This window comes from Tyto alba, unplaced genomic scaffold (assembly GCF_018691265.1).
Source record: "Tyto alba isolate M040663 unplaced genomic scaffold, T.alba_DEE_v4.0 Super-Scaffold_22, whole genome shotgun sequence".
NCBI lineage: Eukaryota > Metazoa > Chordata > Aves > Strigiformes > Tytonidae > Tyto > Tyto alba.
This window is the reverse complement of record NW_024881296.1, coordinates 9,119,144-9,145,739: the sequence shown is the minus strand read 5'-3', so window position 1 is coordinate 9,145,739 and position 26,596 is coordinate 9,119,144. Positions and strand designations below refer to the sequence as shown.

General features: G+C 37.7%; 1 protein-coding gene across 7 annotated transcripts in view; it reads right to left on the bottom strand.

Annotated features, from left to right (window-relative positions):
- RYR2 (ryanodine receptor 2) overlaps positions 1-26,596 on the bottom strand; it is a 430,624-nt gene that overhangs the window by 283,622 nt on the left and 120,406 nt on the right. For all 7 annotated transcript variants that reach the window (XM_033008863.2, XM_042795831.1, XM_042795834.1 and 4 more), the window contains exon 3: positions 19,692-19,796. In XM_033008863.2, the coding sequence (XP_032864754.2) occupies positions 19,692-19,796 (105 nt within the window). The remainder of the gene's footprint in view (positions 1-19,691; positions 19,797-26,596) is intronic.

The following is a 26,596-nucleotide window of genomic DNA, read 5'->3' as shown; positions in this document are numbered from 1 at the left end:
TAAATCTTTTAAACTGTCAACAGGCTTTGGCATATGCCAAAGGCACCTTTATTCAGTAGTCTCTCAGGTCAACCTCTTGAACTGTGCGTGTGCACTTGTCAGTCCTACAGCCTGGCACCTACATGATGGTCATACAGGAAAGACTATGAATTCATCCAAAGAGATCTGCTTCTGAAAGCATGGTACAGCACACACCACAATAAAATCTTGCATTTTTAATAATAGCCAGATTCTACAGGACTTCTGCTGCGTGCCTCTTCAGAGCCCTCCCAGATCCAGTGTGCTCCCTTTTCTCTAGACATCTGTGGGAGAGCTCTTCCAGCTACTGAAGTCACAAGAAGACATTTCTTTCTTATAGACCACTTTGTCCCAAGTTCTAAAACTTCCTTGTGCAATGTACAGAGATAAACTCTTGTTAGCTTTTATCCTATGGAAACTATTCCAGAACACTTGTGGCCTTCAGCACATTTAGTATCCCAATTTGGAGTGGAGAAAAAAAAAAAAAAAAAAAAAAAAGTATGACCTAATAATATATTTAATTGCCTGGAAATTCCTAGTAATGCAGATTAGGTAAATCTAAAAGGAAATAAGATTACTCATATCTAAGAGTAATTGTCCTAATGCAGACAAAATAGATGTAAAGCTCACATAAACAGAAATTAAAGGAAACAATGGATATCTCAGACTAGAGCTTGTGTTGAGGTCTAAGCTATGAGTCAGGTAACAAGCAAGCAGATGCCTCAGAGCACATCTAAATACAGTTTCTACTTTACACTGACAACTCCATCTTCCATTTGCCTTCACAGGCTGAAATTCACAGGAGCCCCTTTTCCCATGTATTTCCTAGTATGCATTTAAATTCAGGAACCACTAAGACTCAAAGCTCCTTTTGTTATGTACATGTTAGTCACTAATCCAGGGGGAGAACAAAAAAAAAAAAATAAATAAAAAACCTGACACACACACAAAATGAAAAAAAAAAAAAAAAAAACCCACAAACCAACAAAAAAAAATGTCTAACCTTCCCTTCTACCAGACCACATCTTGACACCTCCCTGTTTGGAGCACTTAATGATTCCTTGGACTTGGAATTACCTGTTCTTACCCTAATTTACTCTACTTAGGTTTTGCTGAGCTGTTGACCTGTTAGGAGATACAGATAGTCCAACTGGTCTAGGAAGACTTAAATTTCAGGAAGGGTTGTGGGGGTGGCAGGCAGAGATTAGTAGTCACTTCTGTAATTCCCTCTCACTGTGGCATCTTACACCATGAACTACTTTATTTCAATTACACATTGTTAACCACAGTCTGAAAGAACAGTACAATCATTTATTTTATAAAGTACACTGAATTTTTCATTGTCACAATAAATCCAAATCTGTGGAGTTCAATTCCTATTCTGGTTCATTTTCTGTCCTGATCACTAAATCCCATTCTTTGGAAAAAGATAACAGTTAAGTAAGTATGCACTAATTTTTCTATTTTTCTTTATCAACAGACTATCTACATTTACAATATTTCCTCCAGTAGAGGAAGCAGAATCCATCTTGAAACTTGTATACCTCAAATGCAGTATGCTACTCAGAAATATGCCTTTCACAGGTATCTGGGTACTTGGAACACTTTCCCAGAAGAAAAGAACATGACACTGGCTAACATTAGATATCAAAATTTAGTGGGTTCGTTGTCATATGACTGTTCTGAATATGGGAAATTATCATCTTGCCATGAGAACACCAGATTAATTAAAAGGGTAAGGATACAATGTCACTCAAATTTACTTAACAATTGTTGGCTATTTATACTATAATAATCATTTTACAGAAAGCTACTAACTTCACTGCCTACTGCTAGCAAACAGACATCAACAGAACTAATTTAATGAGTAGAAAATATGACATTTAAAATTAGAGAGGAATACTTTATGGATACTAAAATGATATAGCACCCATACACCCATACTGATGTCATCTACCTGGACTAGTGCAAAGCTTTTGACACTGTCCTGCACAGAACTCTTGCCTCTAAATTAGAGAAATATGAATTTTATGGATGGACCACTCCATGGGTAAGGAATTGGCTCAATGGTCACACTCAAGGAGTTGCGATCAATGTCTCAATGTCCAAGTGGAGAGAGGTGATGAGTGATGTTCCTCAGGGGTCAGTACTAGGAGCAGCATTGTTTAACACCTATGCTGGGGACATGGATGCTGGGATCGAGTGCACCCTCAGCGAGTTCACCAATGACACCCCGCTGTGTGGTGTGGTTGACACGCTGGAGGGCAGGGATGCCATCCGGGGGGACCTTGTCAGGCGCGAGACTTGGGTCCATGCAAACCTCATGAAGTTCAACAAGGCCCAGTGCAAGGTCCTGCACATGGGTCGGGGCAATCCCAAGCACAAATACAGGCTGGGCAATGAGTGAACTGAGAGCAGGGCTGTGGAGAAGGACTTGGGGGTAATAGTGGATGGAAAACTGACTATGAGCCAGCTTTCTCACAGCCCAGAAAGCCAACTGTACCCTGGGCTGCAGAAAGAGAAGTGTGGCCAGCAGGTCGAGGGAGGGGATTCTCCCCACTCTGCTCCACTCACATGAGACCCCACCTCCAGTGCTGTGTCCAGCTCTGGGGGGCCCAGTATAAGACAGACATTGACCTGCTTGAGCAAGTCCAGAGGAGAGCCACAAAGACGATCGGGGTGCTGGAGCACCTGCCTGATGAGGAGCGGGCTGAGAGAGTTGGGGTTGTTCAGCCTAGAGAAGAGAAGCTTCCAGGAAGACCTTATAGTGGCCTTCCAGTACTTAAAAGGAGCCTACTTAAAAGATGAGGAGGAACTCTTTATCAAGCCGTGCAGCGATAGGATGAGAAGTAATGGTTTTAATCTGAAAGAGGGTAGATTTAGATTAGATATGAGGAAGAAGTTCTTCACTGTGTGGGTGGTGAGGCACTGGCACAGGTTTCCCAGAGCAGCTGTGGCTGCCCCCCTCCCTGGAAGGGTTCAAGGCCAGGTTGGATGGGGCTTGGAGCAACCTGATCTAGTGGAAGGTGTCCCTGCCCGTGGCAGGGGGGTTGGAACTAGATGATCTTTAAGGTCCCTTCCAACCCAAACCGTTCTATGATCTATATGTCTAAGGAATACAGGTAATGCTATAAGGAACAAAAAACAAGGATGCAAAATTGTATTCTAAGAATCAAGCAAAAGATCAAAGACAGCATGTAGAATTACAAAATATTTTCTCTTCTTGAATTAGATGAGAACACTATAATACGGAGTCTTAATACTTCCCTTAGAATTTCATAAAACTGCAGAAAGAACGCCTCCATGAAGAACTCACAGCCATGATTTAATACTTCATTGCAGTCCTAATCCAGAAACTTCAGAGAGCAATCTGCATATCCTGACTTCTCTTCAGAGTCACGTAAGAACTCCAATCTTTTCAGACAGGCTTTCATTTTAAATGCATTTAATCCAAACTGAAGGGCTCGTTTTCCAACAATTCTTTTCTGAGTGCTGCAAATATCCAGCGCTACATTAACCAGACATAAAAGCCAGTTAAAACAGCAGGAATGTAGCTGTTACCCCTTCTTTTCTCCTTTCATAGGGAGTCATGAACTAAATTAAGAGAAATAGAGAGGGAGCTTTTCAGCATTATGAGGAGTCATTCGTGAGCTCACTTTTTAAATCTTGACATAAAGCAAGCTCACAGAACATGTACTGAATATCCACTAATACAGCAACATTAATTACCAGTGAACAAAGCTGCAAAATAAGCTACTTTAAACTGTGCAAAATAGCCTACCATTCTTAACTCTGGCTTCTGTATTCTGTTTTCTTTCATCTGATTGAGCAGCATACAAAAACACAAAGGAACATTATTCCACACAGGATAGGAGAATTTTAGCTGACTATGCCTAATCACATTCTTTACAACTATTTATGAAAACTGCAACAGATATATTGGCATGATCCATAGATGGGACTGTGACCTGAAATCTCACTGAAACAATGCATTCCAGCTAGTGGATGTTATGTCTTCCTCCACACTTATACTAATTTTTCTGAATTGAAGCAGAAAAATCTTATTAGAAAAATAGTATTTTTTTTCCCATTTCTCAGTTGAGGAAACTGAGAACATATAGCAAAACCTCTGTCTAAAACGCTCTAATATATAACTAGAATAGAACTAGATAGATTCCAAATTGAACTTGATTTTTGTTTCTCTTACAACACTTGATTACCTTCATAGACACCTTGATTTCCTGAATTTAATATTCAACAAGTTAATCAATGATATGTCTCCTCTTCCAGCCCACGGAAGACTTTTGTCTTCCAGATGCTTCGTGAGCTGTACTTTTATGTCTATTTGGTTTAGCTCCTTCTCTGTATGCAACTTAGATCAGAAAACTTAACTGAGAAGAAATAAATTAATTTCTCTTTCCCCAAAAATCAGTTTTTACTGGTCATCATCCCAAAAAGAAAACTTAGAGAATGTTAGAGATCCAATGGTCATGGTAAGGCTGGAAAAAGGCCTGCCATCTACCTTCAAAATAAGAAACTTGTCTGGGATGACAAAAATGTTTGCTTTTGTGCCATACGTCTTCATACATTCTCATTACAAATACGGCACGGGCAAAAGAAGACCCCATGTGCCAGGATAGAAATATTTGCTTGTCACGATTATGTGATTTGAAATAGACAATGATTTTATTCCTGTCCTTGTCTTTCCCTGAGGAAAAGCAGAATGCAAAAATACAGTGCCTGCACTTCCTGATTTTTTCCAGTACTTACATTTGATCAAAGTGTCGTTGATCAAAGCCATGTCTTATTCTTTTTGTGCCTTACTTGAAATGGCCTGCTAACACTCACTTCTGATGCTAAATAAGGTGCACTGGGGAGAAAATGACAGTATTTGTTTTATCTGCAAAAGTTTTGGACTTTTTTTTTTTCCCTGTTGTATTTCCTGTTCTGTTAGCAGCATGGCTTCTCTAAAATAGCTGAGAGTAGTCAGGATTTTAAGTATAACAAGCCTCTAACCTACCTCATCATTTCATAAAGCTATCCACCAGTAGCCAATAAATCCATCTGCGTGACACAAAGGCCCACACTGCATGAAATGTTTATTTCTTTCCTTTCTCTCTCCTCCTTTCTCTTCTTTCCCTCACTTACTTCCTTTGCAGAAAGAATTTAGGTTATGCAAATTCAGTCTGGAAGGGCAGACCTTGCAGTAAGCACAAGCTAGCATTTCTGGACAGAATAGCTCTGTCTCTCTTTATAACACATCACTATCTGATGAAGACTTATCCAAAGAATTTCTGAAGATAATTACTGATACAATATTTTATTACTTCAGTGAGTTATGCCTGGCACTTGTAGACAACACTTACACTAATGAAGACACTAAAATGAACTCTAGAAATAAGAAGCTACAGTTTGGACTTTTTGCTCAAAAGCTTGATTTAAAAAATAGTTCCTGCCTTACTGCTTCTATGACTTGTCAAAAGATAAAACTTTCTGGTCAGTGCTAGGAAATTACGAGAGCTTTGCTTTCTTATATTAAGAGACCTCTGGTTTGCTTCTGACTCTTCCTACATGTGGGGGTTCTGATACCAAACCTGAAAACATCATATTCACAACAACTGCTGTTAGCTTTCAGTTACATTATTAACTAGGCTACTGTGGTGTAAATCAGAGAGCTTAAATTGTCAAGAGTGCATCTAACTGCCAATCTTCATCATTTTTTAAGGAAGTACCTTAATAACTTGGCTTATTCATCAATATACAGAACACTTACTAAAAGAAATAGGGAGTGTTACCTTTTTGCTTTTGCATGAGGGATGAAATTACTTTCCCCCCCCATCCCATGCTGAGAAAATGATAAAGCTGCCAGCTCTCCATGTTATCTCGCTGCTTACTAATACAAAGTAATTAATGAATTCAGAGTTCTACAGTTGGAGATAGATGACTTGAATATTCAAAAATGCTCCAGCTACAGTTGCATTCCCATCCCAAAATGACTCCATCCCTTCCCTGTAGCACAGTAAAGGTTTTTAGCTCCGTGAGGAAACATGTTTTCCCCATCCCTTAAACACAGAAGAGTTATACAGACAAGACACTTGCATGTGATGATTCTATCACACAAGGCCCTTCAGATCAGAGAAGGGCTGCATTTTGCTCCCTTCAGCAAAGACCACCCCACACATAAAATTAGACAGCAGTTTGCTGGTCAGTGGCATGGAAAAGAGATTTTATTAAAACAAGGCACCAGGAGAAGTGATTAATCAGCCATGACTGGATGATTATATGGGAGTTAATAAGCTCATGATGCAATTTAGCTGGAACTCTGCCTAACTGATGGGTATCTGCAGACAGCATTTTCCTGAAAAATTAAGATGTCAAATATTGGAGAAGAGGTTGTGAAATTAAAGTTTTTCATATTACAGAAACAGTTTAGTTTAGCATGCACACACAGTGTGTGCAATCAAAAGCCTTCATTCTCTATATAAGGTCTGACATGGGTTTGTGGGTGCACATATCTGAAAAAATCCTAGCCTTAATTACAATGCTTTACCACAATACAACAGACTGTTAGATAAAACTTATTGGAGATATTTATTTTATGGCTGCTTTCTCATGTTGTCCAGGAATTATTTCTGTCTGCATTTCAGTGCTTTTCACATGTAATTGGATCAGGAACAGGGCAAGACAGTGACACCTAAAGGAAAACAAGGGCATTCTGGAACTAATGTTACTAAAAGAGGAAAGAAAAATCAGATACTAATGTCAGTAACAAGGCTGTATTCCTGATGAATCAGTTTTGCTCCAAAGTTAAGATCTTTGGTCCGTAACAGGAATGAGACAACAATCTATAAAAAACTATTGAGCCCACAGATATGGAAAAATATGCATCAGATAAAAAAATAACAGCATAGACAAAGGAAATAAAGGCTATCAAAAGAATTTAAAAAAAAAAAAAAAAAGGAATAAAAGTTATTCCTATGCAAAAGAAACAGATACCTGTCTTTTACTGCTGTACTCTGAAATCAGTGCAAAAAATCAGTGTCGTGTTTATATTAGCATGGTAATTAATTCAATGAGTATCACTCTATTTACTAAAAATCCACTGAACTATGCACAGGGGCAACAGAAGTTGATTACACCAAGCTGCAAAACAAATGAAACTTTTAGCTAAGCATCTCCTCACAGATTGAAGTCTTCACTTACAAACATGTAACATTCACTCTTGTCTATCACTCCCTTCAATCATCACCTTCCTGATCTCATTTTCAGGAAGCTCCTTCTAAATCCCAACTACAGTAGGGTTCCTTCATACTTGTCTCTCTGAATCTGACTTCTTGATTAGTCTAATCTTGCCCACAGTTTGAACTGATCCAATTTGCCAAAAGAAAAACAGGAAACTGATGGAAAACATTAAGTGAATTTGACTCAAATTATCACTGGGAAACTTGAACAGCAGAATTTCAAAAACCTACCATACACCATTCCTAGAAAAAAATAACAGTCTCTCAGCTATGTACTTTAGATAGTTCCAGGACTTCAGAAAAATTATCTGCTAAATATTCAGATCAAGAATTGTTGACTCCGGTTTCGAGCCAAACTGGAAGAGGACTCTGCAGTTTGCACTCTGTGGGATCACTATAGAATTGTGGTCTTTCATATAGACAGAGGCAAATGCTGGCTACCAAAGTATGTTCCTCTGGAGACCTCCAAGCCCACCAAGAAGTTCTTTCTTTGAAATGAAGGCTCTGTATTTCACTAAGTAATGCACCTAAAAAAAATAGTAACACATGTCTGAGGAGAGAGAAGAAGAAACCTCACGTGAAATTCCTTGGAACAGCCAAAGGATTTATTAGTTACTGACATCATTACAATTAGGACAAATGCACAAGTTCTTTTGAAGAAGTAGAGCTATACACAGCAAACTGCTTATAAGCTATAAAACGAACACCACCTGGAAATGGAATTTTACAAATAAAGCAAAAATGCACAAATACCCAGTCAACTAAAATAGTCTGCTGCTAAATAACCTACATATACACTAGGTTATGTGAATTTTCCATGTTAAAAGTCACCACTAAAAAAATTGTGAAAAAAAAAAACGATTTCCAAATTTGTCCCTTTCCTTCTGCTCTGTATGTACTGTTATCTTCTGTGACTCATCCCAATATTTTTAAAATAGAAACTTCTTTCAAGAAAAGTAAGTGTTCTGCATATTTATCAACAGACTGTTGGCTACGAAAGCCTGCTTCAGGAGTGGAAGCTGCGTGTACTGCCATAATTACAAGCACATTCCACACAATCAGCAGTAACTGCACAAACAAGCATTAACTACAGAAATCATATACAATAATACAGTTCTTCATAAACCAAATTAAATAGGTCTAAAGCAGATGACAACACCCAACCTAAGAGAAGTCACGTTTACCTGTAGCAGCCTGAGTGCCCCCTGTTCTTTTCAAGTTTCTCTGCTTTGCTCTGCCTATTTCAAAGTACGCTGTTTCCATAAAGAAGAGGAAGGAGTGAGGTTTTACTAGCATCACATGAAAAAGGAAAACAAAGTCTTACCTATTTATGCACAGAGAGAATGACAATTAATTGGAGGACTAGAGGGCAGCTAACTGTCTAACCAGCAAACACTGGAAAAGACTGCAGCCTAGTCAGAAAGAGGAGGCTGCTAGGGAAAGTGAAGGCAATCTTCAGAGCTCAGCAACTATCACGTTTATCAAATCAAATTTATGAATCAAGATCAAAGGCCTTACAAAAACAATGAATGAGGGGATAATACCTCCCCTTCTCATTTACCATGTTGGCAGTAGTCTAAATGCACAGGTTTCAGTTTTAATCTGAAAACTGGAGGACAGATACCTACAAAGAGCTCCGGAAGAGTCAAAAAGAGCATACTCCATTTTTTAACCTCAATGTATGCATGTCTGTGTATATATACGTATATTTAACAGGCATGCTTTTGAAGGGGAAGGACTCAATCCAGATTGCCTGCAGGAACTCAGCAGGAGCCTTTACTGCAGCTGAGATCCTGCAGACACTCCAAAATATCGCCCGCTGGCGCGGGACCTGCTGCCCGTCACGAAGGCAAAAGGCGGCTCAGCAGGCTGGTAGCACAGGCTCCTGCCTCCCCGGCCAGGGCTGCCCAGGAGCTTGCAGTCCTGCCCCTTGCTAGGACAAGGCCCTGACCACATACTGGCAGCTCAGACCCTCGAAACTAAAATCCAGGTTTGGGAAAGGCTGAGTGATCCTGATGTACGCTGAGGCAAGAGTTCCCACTGAGTTTTGAGCTCATCCCAAGCCCTGTAACCCTGCTGCTCTGAGGGGAGCTTAGCTTAGCTGAGGTGGATGATCCTGCCATTCGAAAAGGCAAGCGAGTGCCCCTGTGAAGAGCAGGGTCCATAGCCTCTGCTGCACTCAGGTCCCAGCCTAGGCTATAAATCAGGCACCAGGAGCCCAGAGGCAGAATCTCACCTCTGCGAAACCAAGATGCTCCCTGTTCTCAGTCTTTCTCTGTTCACTCATAACCCCCCACTCCTGGTCCTAAACAACGTTTCTTTCACTTTCCTTCCCCCCCATCACCAACTCAAGAGTTGTTGCCATCCTCATAAGTAAATTAAAAATGATAATTCTCTGATAAAAGAGTAACAAAAAACAAATCTGCCTGTTAACTTTAGACCTGGAGTAGTGTAACCCTCACATGACAGTAGTGCTTAAATTTTTAAAATAGATACACTCACCTGCTCAGACAGCTTTGGTTTTACTATTTTTATTGAAACAAAATGTTTGATGACCTTCCAGCACAACCTTCCAAAACCAGAAACCATACCTTCTCAGTATACCAACTACCACAGTCACTAAGGAATGGCTGGGCATCAAAAGCAATCGTGTTGCCACAGACAAATAATTGTTAGGTGTGAAATAACACCTGTTCTCACCAGACCTGACATTTTTGTTGTTTCACTCAGTGATGTAGATACCATAGATTCAAATCTCTTACTGTCATGGGGAGATGAAGTTACATACATGCAAATGTATCCTCATGTTTATAGTACTTATTCAGACCTGTTCAGTGACAATGTTCAGTGACAACCACCAAGAAACTACGCACGATTATCACCAACTCTGACATACCACTCAAGCAATACAGAGATGAACCCTGCTCTTGCCCAAACTCAGTTCTTTCCCATGCCTGTTCACGACAGGAATCCAGTCTGTTCAGTCCTACTCAGTATCACAATCCTAGCTCTATCTCTTCTTTTCTTTTAAATGCTATTCATGTTGGGGCCGTTCAGATGTTACCCCTTTGGGGAGGACTATTCACATCGGAACTGGAACAATACGGAAGTCAATGATGCATATACAGCACCATTAGCATCAAAAGAACCTGCAAGATAAGGAGAGTTAGAAACAAAATTGCATTAAGAAAATCTTGACCAAATTTGAAGATTAGGGTGGGTTTTTTTCAATTACCACAGGAGGTACTGCTACAGAACCTCCTGGAGGATCAGCACACTGAACACGTTTCAAGAGGAAGAATCCCCTGCGTAATCTTTCTGCTGCAGCTGCTTTGGGGCCTTACTGAGCTCCCTGATAGCAGATTACTTTCTTGTTACGTAGCACTGCAGACACCATTAACACTTTCTACACTTCCAGCCTGTATAGCACTGCTATGCTTTTCCTACACTGATAGCATTTTGCACCAGCCACCTACATATTCTTTAAACTTGCTATTATAAGCCACTAAGATGAGACAAAGGATCCCTCTATTCTTGAAATTTTGCATCCAAATGTAGATTTGGATAATTTTCATATATATTATGATATGTTTACATAGTCTTATAAACAATCTGTTTAAAAATATTGCATAGTTATTATTTCCATTCTCAATATAATTGTATAACTTGACAAAAAGGAAAGTTGTAGTTTACTTAATGCAAGGTCTTGGGCTTTACAAATAATTTAGATTACAGCTCTGTGCATTGCAAAAGAAGAGGAAAATACAATGATTGAATATAATACGGTCCAGGTCTTGCCTCAGCTGTGAGATCAATGTAAAGTTGCACTTTGTATGGAAAATAATTAGAGCTGTAACAGACAAAAATTTTATATAATCAAACAATTTACATTTCAAAGCACTCTTCACTAACTAAAACATGAAGCTTTTGCATTTTCAAAGTAATTATGCTAATTTTTAACAAAAAATAATAGGTAACAAAATTAAGGTAAACAGTAAAAAGACAAAAAGTGACAAAAGTCACCTATGCAACCTTAATTTCAGTCCGTTCCTGTCACTGTCTTATGACACAGGTCTCCACATGTCCATTATCTTTTCAGTAACAACTCTGCCTCCTTCAGCATGTAGAAGAGGGTGTGGTTACTTCCTGTTTTATTTCATCCCAAATCAGTGTGCAACCACTGAATATTGATTAAAAGTACTGAATATTGATTAAAAAAAAAACTCTTCTAAAGATAGAGTGATTAAATGCCATCAGTTTTATCATGTTCACTACTGTAATTCTAATGTCACAAATATTAATTCAATTTTCACAATACCTCAGATGACTTATTGATACATTTAAAGCACCTAAAGCATGGGTCCATTAAAATCAAAGTATACACAAACCAGGGAGTTCAGTTTAAGATGCCTAGGAGTTGATTTCTAACATTATTTCACATTTTCTGTGTAGCTTCCATCAGCTACAGTCCTCAACATCTGCACATATCAGTCCTGAGGTATGAAGACATACAAAAACCAGAAAAAATACAACTAGCAATCACTGCTTAGCTTACTGATTATAACTGCTTAGCTAGACTGACCCAGTTTAAAAACTCAGTGTGTTAATAGCTTTAGATAATCATCTAGTAGCATTAAGAAAATGAGTGGTTTAAGAGACTTTCTCAGCTTTACATGGGATTGCGTAGCAAAACTAATTCAGCATTCTAGAACAGCATTTGAATGTGAGGATTTGGAGGGTTTATCTTTTTATCTTGTATTTTGCCTAAATGCCATTTAGTACATCATTTCAACCACTGAAGCAAATGAGTTTTGTGGTTCTAAAGACAAACTGTACCATTTTCAATTTCTTTGTGCTTAAAATTAATTCAAAAAAAAAAAAAAAAAAAAAAAAAAAAAAAAAAAAAAAAGGCAAGCTAAACAAACCCAACAATTCTTCCAGGACTCAGAAGGAATCTTTACTGAATTGCATCAATATGTTGCCATCCTTTACCTTAACTAGCTATAGGTTATAGGTGGCCAGGGGATAATATATACTGACTTGACTGGTAAAAAGCAGAGAAAAGGACAATCCCCTTATCTTCTGATCCAAGATGAAAGCCCACAGTACCCCTTGAGTTCCCTGTCCTAATCTCTCTGCCAGTGTGTCTCAGGTATCCTCCTGTCAGCTTGTTACCTCAAAGTGCCAGTTTCAGTGATTTCCACATGGGTCATTTTCAGACAGTAGCTTTTTGTCCAGCTATTCTCAGTTTCTTTACTAGAACCATATGGAATCTGAATGAATTCTTGTTTTAATCCTTGTGTCTAGTTCACTTTGAAGCTGTGCAAACGTGCAGTCTCAGGGAAAGGTTAGGTCGTCTTCACTGTCTCCCCCTCAAATGTAGAGCTGTTCCATTCCACTATAATGGCAGAACGGAATTGGCTCCAGTTCTCCCTGAGTTCAAATGCACTGCAACAGTGCCTGACTGTTCAAGAAACATCATCTTTCACATCAGTTTTCTGCTTTCAGGACCAGTGTCCACTTTCAGATGGGTGTGCAGAACACCCAGAAGTATCAAACAGAAGTCTACTTCCAGCTCTGAAGCTCGATCTCTCTGAGAACAGCAGAAGTGCAATCAAAGAGCAGATCTGAGAAATGCCAGCACATTCATTTAGCATGAAGTCTTCATGCTGCATTTGTTATAAGTGCTTAAATGTCTTTACTGAAAAAATGCAATAAGATCCTCTATCTTTTCTTTTTTCCTCCTCCCTCTTCTCTCCCCTCCTCCTCCTGCCACGTAAGACCATCCCTTGGGAGTTGATAGTGGCATTGACAATTTCAAGCATATTAAGGCAAATGGCAGCCAATTTTTTTTTTTGTGTAATGAAGACTAGGAAGACAAGTAGCAAAAAAGACCTTAAGTTTACTCAGAGTCTTTCAGTCAGAAAGTGAAGAACAAATACTATGTGACTCCCTGAATAAGCACTTAAAATCACAATATAAATGCTAGAGAGCCCTACATTATCCTGACATATTCTAGTACATAATGTATGGTGTCATTCAAAGTACAGAAATTGTAAGTACACATACGTTTACTTTCTTGCTACAGATGACATGCAAAGAAATCCTTACTTATTTCAGTAGTACGTTTTTTCTAGTAAGCAGTCAAAAAACTGACAGTTGATGTGAAAGGACACAGAAGCAACTGAAAGAAATCAATTTGCTTCCATACAGAATGAGCGAGTTTGGTGCATCTGTCCTGCAAGAGTCATTAAAACACAATTCCAATAGAACTATATTACATTCCAAGTGCAGTTGATTTTACTAGAGAGCAATTCATGTAACATAAAGCCTAGACATTAGCAGAGCAATTGAACTTTCCACCCACTCGCTGACAAAATTAAAAAAAAAACAAAAAAAAACAAAACAAAACACCACCCCACAGTGCAGTCTCATACCCTTATATATATACCTGAACAAGAAAAGCCTATGTACACAACTTCTGTTGGCAGAACAAAGCACAGATCAGCAAACAGGACCTCCAGAAGCTCTCACCAGAACAGGTGCTTCTTACTCTACGCCCTCCCAATGAAATGAGATTTTGCCATGGATTGATGGTACAACAACAAAATTGAGATGGCTTGGCACTCACTCATCTTCTGGTAGACCACAGTGAAAAGAATGCTTTACCACTGCTGACAGAAATAATTAAAGCTGCTATGAAAGTTTACCAGGAATTCTCAATCGCTCCAATTAAAAAGTACAGTTAACAATTCTCTGCATGGGATAGAACATCCCATCCACACCAAGATGCACACCATACTGACAGGTGAAAGCAAGTAACGTACCATGTGATTTATGTGTGTCATATCTATATTTGTATCTCTCATCTATTCACCAGGGTATGGCAGATAACACAAACCAGAATCTTTCAAATTTCAGTGAGCTCATTCACGATAATTATCGTGGAGGACTATAAAAGATAAAACAAGGCAAAAGACTAGTATGTTATTTATATCATTAGACCTCTGGATATATTTCAGAAAACCCAAGAAAAGCAAGTGTAACTCATGGAATCACAAGGTCTTATTGGTTTCAAAAGAAAAGCAGGTTTTTGTTCTATCCAATATAAGAGATACATGCCTTTGTGCTTGTTCACTTACAGTAAAATGTCCTTTAAATGCCAAGCTAATTTAATTTCCTGTACCTAGTCACTGTACTGAAAACATTTTTTGATCTCTCTGAAGTAATAAATGCATTAGAATAGAATGAAAGTTCAAACTAGCCACTTGTTATAGAAATACAGATAGTAGCAGTGTTTTGAATCCTCAGATTCTCTCTTCAGAAAAAAATCATTTATATGGAAGCATAGGGAAAAAAAATACCTTTGAAATATATTTCAAATAAAAGTTAGTACCAATAGCCTTTATGAAGGTTACATTACACTTCATTCTAATTTGCATACACTCTTGGCAAATTTTTATTTTGATAGCTATTTTTTATGCAGCGCATTTTCTTGAGGATGATTTTTAAAAACTTTCAGACAAAAGTCTAAATCATTTGTTGAAGCAAGTGAGGTTAAGAAAATACCTGATGTTTTTTGATGTCAAATATATCTGGATACCTGTTCTTTTGGCAGAATTAAAACTGTCACACGGTTGAAAAGTGACTTGGTGGAGAATTCTGTAGAAACTGGAAAATTCACCTGTATTATCATCAATAGAGACTTAAAGTAGTTAAGATTGCTCAAGAGTATGCATGTTGGACCTGATTTTGGCCAAGAAACAAAATAACGAGCATCATCACCTTCTCTGCCTGCTATATATCATGGCTGAAATCTGCATGCTAGATCTAAAAGTACCAGTCATTTTAAGTTCTTTTATGAATCATCAGTATCAGCAAGACATAACATATTGAAAATAAGAATGAAGGCAATCCCCAGATATACAGGCAGGACAGTCCGAATAGGACATAAGGAAATAATTTTCCTTATCATAAAAGTTGAGACTGGTAATAGCATACTACGTACAGGTCTGTTGTCTAACTTTTACAAAAAAGATGTTTAAAACTCGAAACTGAAAAAAGCCACAAAATTATAAATCCCTTATAAAACACGCAAAACCTGGCAACTTCCTTCCCATGTACCTGTGGCACCTCTTGTGAGGAAAAGACAGCAGTGCAGAAGGTACACCAGCACAAGAGCAGTTGATGGTAATGTAAAACAGCCAACTCTACCTTCCTTTCCTTCCTTTCCTCTTACCAGGATGTAAAGTTAGGTCCCTTTCTCCTACTCAATATCCATCACATCTGGAAGAACATAACTACCTATCCCTGTTCCTACTATTGTCTGTATTGTCCAGAAAGTTACTGAATACAAGAGTACTAATGGCTAAAAGGCCAGGTTTCATTTCCTAAGAAAATTAGGGAAAATTTCCAGGAACTGATTTGACTATGGCATTCACAGTTTCTCAGGCAGAAAGTACTAAATGTTAGAGCTCTTGAATCTAGTAAAGGAAGATTTGATTAAAACAAACAAACAAACAAACAAAACCAAAACAACAACAACAAAAAAATAAAACACACGAAAAAAACCCACCAACAAATAATCAGAGTAAAAATAATTAGAAGCAAAACAGTTACAACATCTTGAGGTGACAGTTCCTAAATTATGCCAGAAATATGTGGATTCACTTTATCAGGATCAGTCAGTCTGATAAGCTTTAGTGAAAAATAAGGCACAGGGCTCTGAAGAGAGCTCACTGGAAAAGTTTAACAACCAGGCTAAGAAAAGATGACTGAAAGCTTTTTCTGGTCTTAAATGCTTTATAAAAAGCTGAGAATTATCATTTTCATATTTCACCTGCTTTTCTAATAAAAAAGTGTTACACTCAAAAACCAAGTCAAAATAATACCTAGGCTGCCAGGCCATTTAGGACAGAGCAACTATAATCTTGATTGCCTAAGAGACCAGAGACCAGACTTTGGACACACATGTAACGATAGTCTTCATTTATGTGATTATTTACTATTATCTTTCCACGGGATTCCTCCCTTTTTACTTCCCTTTTTCTGATTCTTGTCTGTGGATGAACTAACAATACAAGTAATACAAGCATATAGCACTAAGGCCCCAGCAAAATAAAAAATTTTCCTGTTTAAAATTAAAAGTTTAAATAATGCTGCCTGAGCAAACAAAACAGGTTGTGGTTTTATTTTTTAAACCAAAAGCATACGATCAAGCTATGAATTTCAATGTTTTAATAAACTGCCAGAGCTAAGCATAGCATTTCAAAGGGAAATTATAAAACCTGAGAGCAAAAAGTGCTTAGGGTTAGAAGAAACAGAGCACTACATAAATTCTTTCTTATGAAATTTCACTCATTTTCCAGTGTTGCTTTTGATACTAGCATTTAGCTGATGCAGGAGAGAGAAGTAGAGATGCTCAGATAGATTGGTTACTAATCTAATGAAGTATGGAAATTCCCACCTGGGGATTCTTGCACTAAAACCTAGGTATTTACTGCAAAGGCAATCTTGTGCATACTAATTGAGAATTAAAATTAAATCCAGTTAGTGCATATAGTCATTCTTTCTTAAGTACAAGGAAAGCTGCTTATTGTTCTGACTGAAGTCAGCATGAGATTTTGTTCATATTACTCAGCCATTTCGTTACTGCTGACTTACCTGTTATATAATAATTACACCTATTATATAAATGTAGCAGTCAAGAGAGTACACACCACGAAAATCAAAGAAGCACAAGGAGACCATGTTTAAGCACAGCAGCCTTAATGGACTGAAAAGACCTCCCTTTACAGGATTCTTTCCACTAGGAAACTGAGGTCACATGGAACCCAGTTTATAGTAACAATCTCTCAAGAAACTGCTATACTTTCTTCCCCTAAATGAAAGAAAACAATGTTATTCTAAATAAATAATTGATGCTGTTCCAGGAAGATATAGTGCTTCAGATGTATGAACAAAATATCCCCACATCAGTCATTAAATGCAGAAGTTACATGTTCTGAAAGTTACTGCAAACAAATATGAAGCTGCCAACAAAAGCACCTACCCCATGATAAATACCTATAAACACAAAGGAAAACTTTATATATTTTTCACAGAAACTACTAAATGTCAGTTCTGTTAATTTATCAGCAAGTACATATTCAGTCATATTAGTATTATCATTATTCTTGGATTCCAGAGACTTACTAGAAAGAAAAATAATGACACTGGCAACAATATGACCTTGTTCATCTACAAGCTACTACTTTCAAGATTATTATCTTGTAATATCAATGTATCAGTATGCAAGAAACACAAAGGCAGATTCCTAATGCATTTGCACAGAAGTCAGGCAAAACTTGCAGAAGAAATACATTCATTACTCAATGAACATGAGTATCTGGGCTGGTATAGCTGTAGCTCTGTATCTTCTGCTAGTGTTGGGATTTAATAGACATTGAGAGCACAGCAAACTACTCTGTAAACAGGTAACAACCACATTATGACCACACTCAGAGGCTTTATCTTTCTTGTGCGCGTCTCAGAAGATCCATGAGTACAGAGCACTGTACATCAGTACAAGTGCCTTTACTTCTTTTTAGGCACGGATATGAACGCTCAGAATTCTGACCTTCATGGTTATGCACAGAAAGCATCAATAAATGTTTCCAGGAAATATCAGATTACCATAAAAAGTGGTTCTTCCAGCTTGGAGTATGTAGGTCCTATCAGTCATTGTGCCCTACAAAAGCCTTTTTCTTTTTCTGCTCACATCTAGTGCAGCAAATAGTTCTGAACTAGTGCAAATGTTCTGTATGGGACCTCTACAAAGCTCTCTTTTGCCTGTCCTCTTCCCAGCAGAATCCCCAAGCTCACATTTTCTAACCATTCTGCAGAGAACTTAGTTCTTTATCCCATGTGCTCTGGATGTGATCTCCGTATTAAGAATAAATATTCACTTAATAGTTGGCCCCAAGACCCTGCTAAAGACAGCCCAACAGAAAATCTGCCAATTAATGTTATGATTTTAAATATGTTTCAATACTTTGTATGCAAAAATTGAATGTTTTTTTCGTTCGCTCTGTTCTGCCTTACAGCACTACTTTAACATGTACTCCCCTACAATTTCTTTAGTTTCTGCTCCTGCCCACACCTGGTGGGAATAAAGAGAAAGAAAACTGTTGATCTCCTTGACACATATGGCCATACACAGTTATCACTGCACATCCTTGGATCTGGACTGTGATTTTTGACATTATGTCAGTATATGCCTGTTCTTTTGAATTCTTTTTTTTAATTTTTTTTTTTAGGGATTTGTTTGCTCTTGGTTTCAGTATTTACAAACTAAGGGAAGAGGGGTCCCTGTTTAGAAGCATGGATCAGCGTACTCTGGTACCACCTCTTCTCTCAGACATGCTTTTCATTCTCTTGCTGTTGGAATTAGTCCTTGGAACAAATTCTCAATAACAGCACACACTTTGGATCATCCATGGGACTGCTCCTAAACTTAATTTCCAAAATACCATTTTCAGTCTCAGTGCCTGGCATTTTATGGGACCAACTACTCTATGTTAGTTTAAAGTTTGCTTTCTCAAGGCATTTCCAGAAATATCAGAGGTGTGCTTCTCTCCTGCCAGCTTTCTTGAGTGACAGACTTATGGTTAACCCCTACTTTTCTTTTATCTGTTTAACTCCTGGGCCTACAATCATTCTTCCTCACCCACAGTTTATAGGATTTGAGCTGGAGCAGGGCATTCAAATTAGCCCACCAGGGTGTATACAGAACACTCAACTACATCATAACAAATCAAATTAATTACACAGCAGAGAATATTAATTACACTACTATGATTTATTTGTAAATACCTATTTGCTAATAGAACAGTTAACATTATTTGTATATCATTCATCTTCCAGACTGCAAAAATGTGTTAGTTTCCATATTTCTTGTCCGCTGAGACTCAGTAACATTCTATTTCCAGCTCTAAAGGTGAGTTTTAGGACATTTTATCTCAGGCCATACAGAACAATTTCATTTTTTCCAGAGAAAATCAGCACATATCCGAGTCATTTTAAGACTACTTGACAGCCTCCCTTGATGCAGTCAGAAATCCTCAGAAAGCTTAACTGTTCCAAAGAAGTGATCAAGCTTTGTATTTCACATTATGAGATCTCAAATTAAAACATTCTTGTAGCCCTATGCTGACCCACAGCACACTGAAATTGTTGGGAGTTTACAACTCTGGAAAGCTTCAGGGAATTCTGCTTAAGAGGTGTTTAGAATTTCTCAAAAATCAGACCATTCCTGTAGCAAAGGCGGAAAATTAAACATAAGGAATTCAGGATGCTATAAGCTTGTGCCAGCCATAAAATCTGTGGTACAGTGGGAAAAAAAACCTATTGTATTTTGCAAGATGAAAAAAATGTGCATATTTAATAACTTACCCCTTCTGCCTTTTCTTCTGTGTTAGCCAGCATTTCCTGGAGGGCCCGTACTGATAGAGACTGCTCCAGCACAAAGGTGCAGATGGACAAATCAGGTGGAACATTCTAGGTGAAAGAGAAGCACGAGATCACATGAATGACAGATTTGCTGAACAGCACTTTCCAGAGCTTCTATTTTCTCTCACTTTCTGTGAATCTGAAAGATCCGCTATCTCATTGAGGCCATGAAAGCCAGCCATGTATGGGGCTGCAGCAGTTGAGGCTTAGCCAGCAGGCAAAGGGAAGCGATTTGTCCCCCCTGCTCAGCAGTTACAAGCTGACACCTGGGGTTCTGGGTCCCCCTCTCAATAAACCAAAGAAACCAGTGAACTGCCTGGGGTTCAGCAGAGGGTCACCATGACTGTCGGGGCTGGTGTACTCACCCTGCGCAGCTCGGGGAGCTGAGCTCGATCAGCCTGGATGGAGGAGAGAGGGCAGAGGGGGACGTTTTACGGTTCTCTTCACAAATCTAGTGGAGATTACAGGGAAAATGGAGGCAGACTCTTTTTGGAAGTGCTCCTTGAAAGAAGCAGGAGCAGCAATACAGCTTGTACCAAAGAAAATTACGATTAGATATTAGGGAGAAAAAATCACCCTAATTTAGGGTGAATTCACCTTAATTTAGGGTAACGTCAGGGTTTTCTCCCTGGGATTAGAAAACACTGTCAAAGGCTGCCAAGAAAAGCAGTGAAATCTCTGTTTGGACATTAGCATATGGAACATATGTCTCAGACATTATGCTCAGATTGTGCGGGAAACAAAATTCAGTCTTTAGGCTACTGGTAGTAGCCAGACCTCATCCTTATGATGATCTCCAGGTCAAGATGAATTTTCTGTAGCAGAAGCATTAGACACTGAGCATCAAGGCCAAGCCAGCAGCTTCTCAGCCTTGCAGGGCAGTATACGTCACCATATTCTGTTCTAAGTGGGATAAAACTAGAGAGTCTTATAAATATTTAATTTATCGTGATTGAAAAAAATAAATAAAAAACAAACAAACAAACAAACACTGAGCTATTGAAAAGCTAATTTTCTGAACTATCATAAAAATTTGTAATAAAATTGACACAGGTTTGTCATAGCAACATCTAAGTTACAAAGTAGCAAAGTAAAACTAGACTTTATGTGGGGATCTTTTCTTCTGTTAATAGAATATACAACTCCTACACAACGTCTCTTGCCTCCAGAAATTCTTTCATGTTCCTTCTCTTTTTCTTTTCATGTTAATTTCATATTTTAGTCTAGGAATACTTTTACTGACTATTGGAAATCAGTTTTCTATACCATCATTTTTTTTACTGCTAAAGCTGTAAAACTGCAGATTTATTCAAATTGTGTACAGTTTGAAGAGGCTTTTTCCAAGGCCTCAAAAATTAAATTGTAAAAGGTAGTTGCAAAACCATTTCATTCCCTCATTTTCAAGTTAGTTTACTCACAGTACCTCACATGCTTAAGAGGTTATTAAATTGCTGTTCATCACTCCAAACTACAGTAATTCGAGTCTGTTTATTAACTAATAGATCTTCCATTATCTTCCACTATTTGTATTTCAATAAAATTAATGTAAAGTGGTATTTAAAGTTTTAGCCAGATCAAAAAGCATTAAATAGCATCCTCTTTTGCATGGGATTTTGACTGACTTATGCAATGATACTTTTGCAGAAAATACTTTTAAGCCTCTACTTACTTGTCAGTGTACTCGTTACCATTTGTATTTTGTAGTTACTCAGACACTACAACAGTCCTTTTTATGCTAGTATTAAGCCAACAGGCAACTAATTAGATTCTCTTCAAAACATCCTTGTAATGTAAGTACCAACACAAGCCCTCATTTTACAAAGCAGGAAAGAGAGCACTCTAAGATTGCAGGTTGCAAGGTGTTGTTTCTGCTCAGTAAACACAAGTACAATCTTCTATTCTAAAAAGCCTCGCAGAAATTAATTGCCTGACAGTCCAGCTAGCTCTCAATTCTCTCCAGCGAAGACTGACTGATGAAAAGAGTCTGAGCAAAACACAAAAACGTGCTTCTTACACTGTGCTCAGAAATGAGCCAAGGCTGCATTTTCCATATCCGGTTATAAGCAAACATATATAAGTAAACTCCATTTCAGCCCAAATCAGGACATTTCCCCACTGCCCCCTCCATTAAAACTGAGGAATGAAATCCCAATTAACATTTTTCAGTTATTCTCATAGCAGGTGAGTAAGGCAAACTTTGAGCAGCCAGAGTAATAAAGGAAAACTGTATGAGATCGTCTTGCTTTAATTAAGAGAGGCACCTTCTTCTTACAGTCTAGCAAAACATCAGAACCAGTTTCTTTTTCTATAGATGAAAAAGGAGAGCACATTACCCCACCTCATCCCTGTTTCATGAATGCCTAGGCATGAGGTAGCCATCCACGAGCAGTGTGTTTCCCGAGAGCTGAAGGAAGATGCATCTACTGATGCTTGCAGTGAGCGTGGCAGTTTCTCACCCAAATCTGCTCTGCTGAATACCCAGCAGGATGGCTGCATACAGTGTACAACAATCACAGCATGGATATACACAGGACAGATGCAGAACTGCCAACATACTTAGCTCAGACAGTTGCAGCTCTGCTTACCTCTCTACAGTCCCTTTTAATGCTGATGCTTTTAAAGCTCCAAATTTAGAAGAGGAGACTTAAGGCTGGCATATAGACACAGATTGAAGGTTCCTATTCTGAATAGCACCCTCCAAAAAATAATAATCCCTGGTAATTTTTAAACCTTCATTTAAATATACTAAAAAATTATTCGCAGTGCATTTTCCATCTCTTCAAAGCATTAAAAAAAAAAAAAAAAATGAGGAAGGGAAAACACCTAGTCTTTGCCAGTCCTCTGATCATCTACCTTATCTCTCTTATTACCTCAAATACAGACAGAGGAAGGAATATGAAAAAAAAAAAAAGGTATTCTGTGTTATATGGCAGCATAATATTCCCTATCAAAAGGCATCTTCACAGTAGTTTTTAGTTATTCCTAGAGGCTGCGAGAAAAATCTGTAGCAATCAGTTTGCAATACTAGTCTTTTCTGAGGACAGGTCAAATGTGTAGGCAGGTGTTTTAGTCATTGCTTTGCTAGACTGTGAAAACACTATTAAATTATAAAGAATTTTAAAGATATTTTGCTACATGTCTAATAACCACCCACCAGTGCATTTTTAATAAATACCAAAACAATCTGTAACTAGCTGGAAATTTTCAACAGTTTAATGGTAATAATAAGTCTTTGAGAGCAGAACACAATTTATACCCCAAAAAAATTATCAGTGCTCAGAAGCAGATGTCTCAACAGACAAATAAATACATTGGTAATCCTTAACCTTCTTTTCCACCAATTTTTATTGTGTTCATCTTTGCTGCAATAACTTTCTAAATTAAGGCACAGAAAATAGTTCATATTCCGAAAGGGGGTTTCTGTTTTGTTTTGTGACAGAATATGTAATGAGGTCCTTGAACAATCTGGGGAATCTGTGTCACTTATCTTTAATCCAAAAGATCAGTGGAAAATTCTGATTAACAATGGCAGTATTCAAAACAATTTATTTTCAATTTATTTTTGACACATTGCAAAATCAATTCTTTTAAAATGTTTTTTAATATAAAATACACCTAGTGACTTAAAACGTAAAAAGCAGCAACTCCGGTGTTTCTCAGAGCTTAAAACATTATTGATTTTCTCTACTAGTTCTTGTTTAAAAGATGTGTCTTGTCAATTATTTGCCTAGACAATCTAGTCAGTCATTATTACAACATAATATGCAAGTAGTTTGGTTAAGAAAAAAATAATGTTATTACAGAAATAAACTAGAAATTTAATATTAAACTTCAAAAAGCGATTTAATACTGCTAGGAGAAAAATAATAAATTACTATTAACTTTTTCTATTGATCCTTCATCATTGTAATAGCACAGTCAGCAAAATTAGACAAATTAAAATAATGCAATTATCATCTGCTATTTTTAAAGCATATCTGTTACTGGAGTAATTGCTGGATTATTTAGAAAATTTGAGAATTTGTCATTCTTGCCATATTAAACTATATTTATTGTGTACACTAATTTTCTGTAGTAATATTTGCACAGTAAATTATGCTTTACTCTGTGGGAGGCAGATTTGCAAATTAGATAATCATACCCTTTATTAAAAAGGTGTTTTGAGTAAAGCTTTTGAAATGCTATTTAAAAATACCTCTAACTCTACTCCAACCCACAACTGAATCACAGATACTGGTTGTATTCATTATGCGCCATTTCAGCTTTTAGTGAATTTTTATTTACAAGCATACCATACTCCAGTGTGATGACAATGAAAGCAAGAGGCTGAGATGCAAAACTCAGTCCTGCTGTCGTTACTCTGATGATCACACACTGTTAACAGGCCACAATAATGTACGACCTGCTCATATAATAAGATGCATATAGTCTTGTGAATGTGAACTGAACTTCTGCCTTTCATAAATATTAGTACAAGACTGAAAAATAATAAATCGCATCAGCAAACACAATTCTGTCTTTAAGCAGCTTTACCTCAGCTTTATTTCTCCTCTTAGTTATTTGCAAGCTTCTTAGTTGTTTTCTTAAGTTTATGGCTATTTTTATTTCTCTTCAAACCAAATTCCCAGTGATATGGACTTGCAGGTATTTGAACTCAACTGTACACTAAACATTCTCACATCAGTGTCTAAAAAAACACCTAACTAAGCAGCCTTATTTACAAAGCATCCACAGTTTGCATTATTGTCAAAAAAAATGAGATGTAGGTGTTCGCAACTTTTTAAAAACTAGCACATTTATTAGGTGGCTAACTTTGAGAATCTAAGTAGGAGGATTCAGAAAATTAATTTTAGTACAGAATTTAAGCAAAACAACTGTAGCCCTATTTGTGGGAGTAGTTACATTTAAATTTATACATCCCAGTCTTTTTGGCAGTCCTTTCTACTTAAATGAGATTCTGTCTGGTGACAGTGATGAAACACACTCAATATTATAAAGTAAAAATATCCATTCCTAGGGAAACCTAGAAGGCATAGCTTTCCATGTTTTTAAGCTTGCCATTGGAAAGATGAACCCATTACAGAAACACATGGCTCTGATGACAAGCCCTGGCCAGCCAAATAGGATGAATCATATTCACCAAATCCCAAAACAGAAAACACAGAGAACAAATTAAGAGTCTTACGATTTCAGTTCTAGAAGACAAAACCTTTCAATAACAGCGTCAAGCTCCTGCATGTTTATCATTAGCAGACCATGAAGGTTTCCTGGACACCTCCTACAAAAAACTTGCTTTCAGTTCCTTATGACTATTTCAAATCTGAAATCATCACTTTCTGTATGAGGCATTTATAGGATATTCCATCTGAAACAGTTGTTTCCATCAAAAACAGAGACATTTTCAATATTCAAAACATTTTGTGTTACTATATCTAAAAAATGTAATGCCCTCATGTTTTCAGAAGAACAGTTTGACAAGCAAGGGGTCTTTTGTCACAAGTATGCTCTTCACTTTTTCTAGGAAAAACTTTGAAAATTTAGTCAAGTTCTACTTTCTGAAAAATGTCATTTTCCACATAGTGAAAATTTTCTTGTTAACAATTGAAAGCTCTAAAGATTCCTGGTTCACAGGACAACTGTTTCAGGGAATAAAACTGAAAAACTCACAGGAGGATGAAACCAGAATTGGGTCTGGAATAAAAAAAAACAAGAGAAAATGAGACTAACCCAGGGAAAAACAGTCAGTGGTGGAATTGAGGTCAGACCCAAATACACTGCAATAAATTAATTTTCAAAACCTAGAACACAAGACAACTCCCAAGTCCTCAGTGGTTCTTTTGAATCATGTCGATTGCCTATGCCACTACGTGTTGATCACCTGTATTATAAGATATCTTGTAAATCTAACTTAAACAACTGATTAATTTTTAAAAAATATTCTCTTCTCATAGTCACCTATAGAAACTTTCCCTATTTTATCCACACTTCTGAGTGAAGAATTCTCTCATGAATGGTCAGATTTGACAACCCCAGCTGTGAAAAAAGCATTGATACACTGAGCATACTTTCTGTTGATATATCAAAGGTAAACACTCATCTACAGTAGTCTGTGTGTTACTAGTTTTTATCCCCATATGAGTTAGCACAACAACGAACACCCAAATCCTTCCATTCTCTTATTTTCAGGTAGTAAATGTCATCTGCCGGTCACAGTGGAACACTTAATTGGTAAAGAAAAACATGTTACTTGAAATCTAAGCTGTACAAACTGAAGGTATAACAACATTCAGAAGGAAAATGCTTCTTGGGGTTTTCATCTCTCACAGTCTCCTTTAAACATGCATAAGAAACTTATTTCTACTTAGACTGTTTTTACTTAAGTACAATTATATTATTTTCTTTTATGCTTGCTAACCGCATCAAAGTTTTATGTTACAGTTTTTTGGTTTATGCTCTTTGGAAACAACTTTGATCCCGAGAACTGTCAAGGTCATGAGGCTACGTGCTTGTTTTGGCTGGGGTAGAGTTAATTCTCTTCATAGTAGCTGGTACGGGGCTACAGTCTTTATTTGTGCTGGAAACACTGTTGATAATACAGGGATGTTTTCCTTGCTGCTGAGCAGTGCTTGCAGAGAGCCAAGGTCTTTTCTGCCCCTCACACCGCCCCACAAGTGCGTGGACTGGGGTGCACAAGAGGTTGGGAGGGGACACAGCCGGGACAGCTGATCCCCACTGACCCCAGTGGTATCCCACACCATAGGACATGATGCTCAGCATATAAAGCTGGGGGAAGTTTAGCCTGGGGGAAGCTGCTCAAGGACTGGCTGGGTATATTTTGGTTGGTGGTG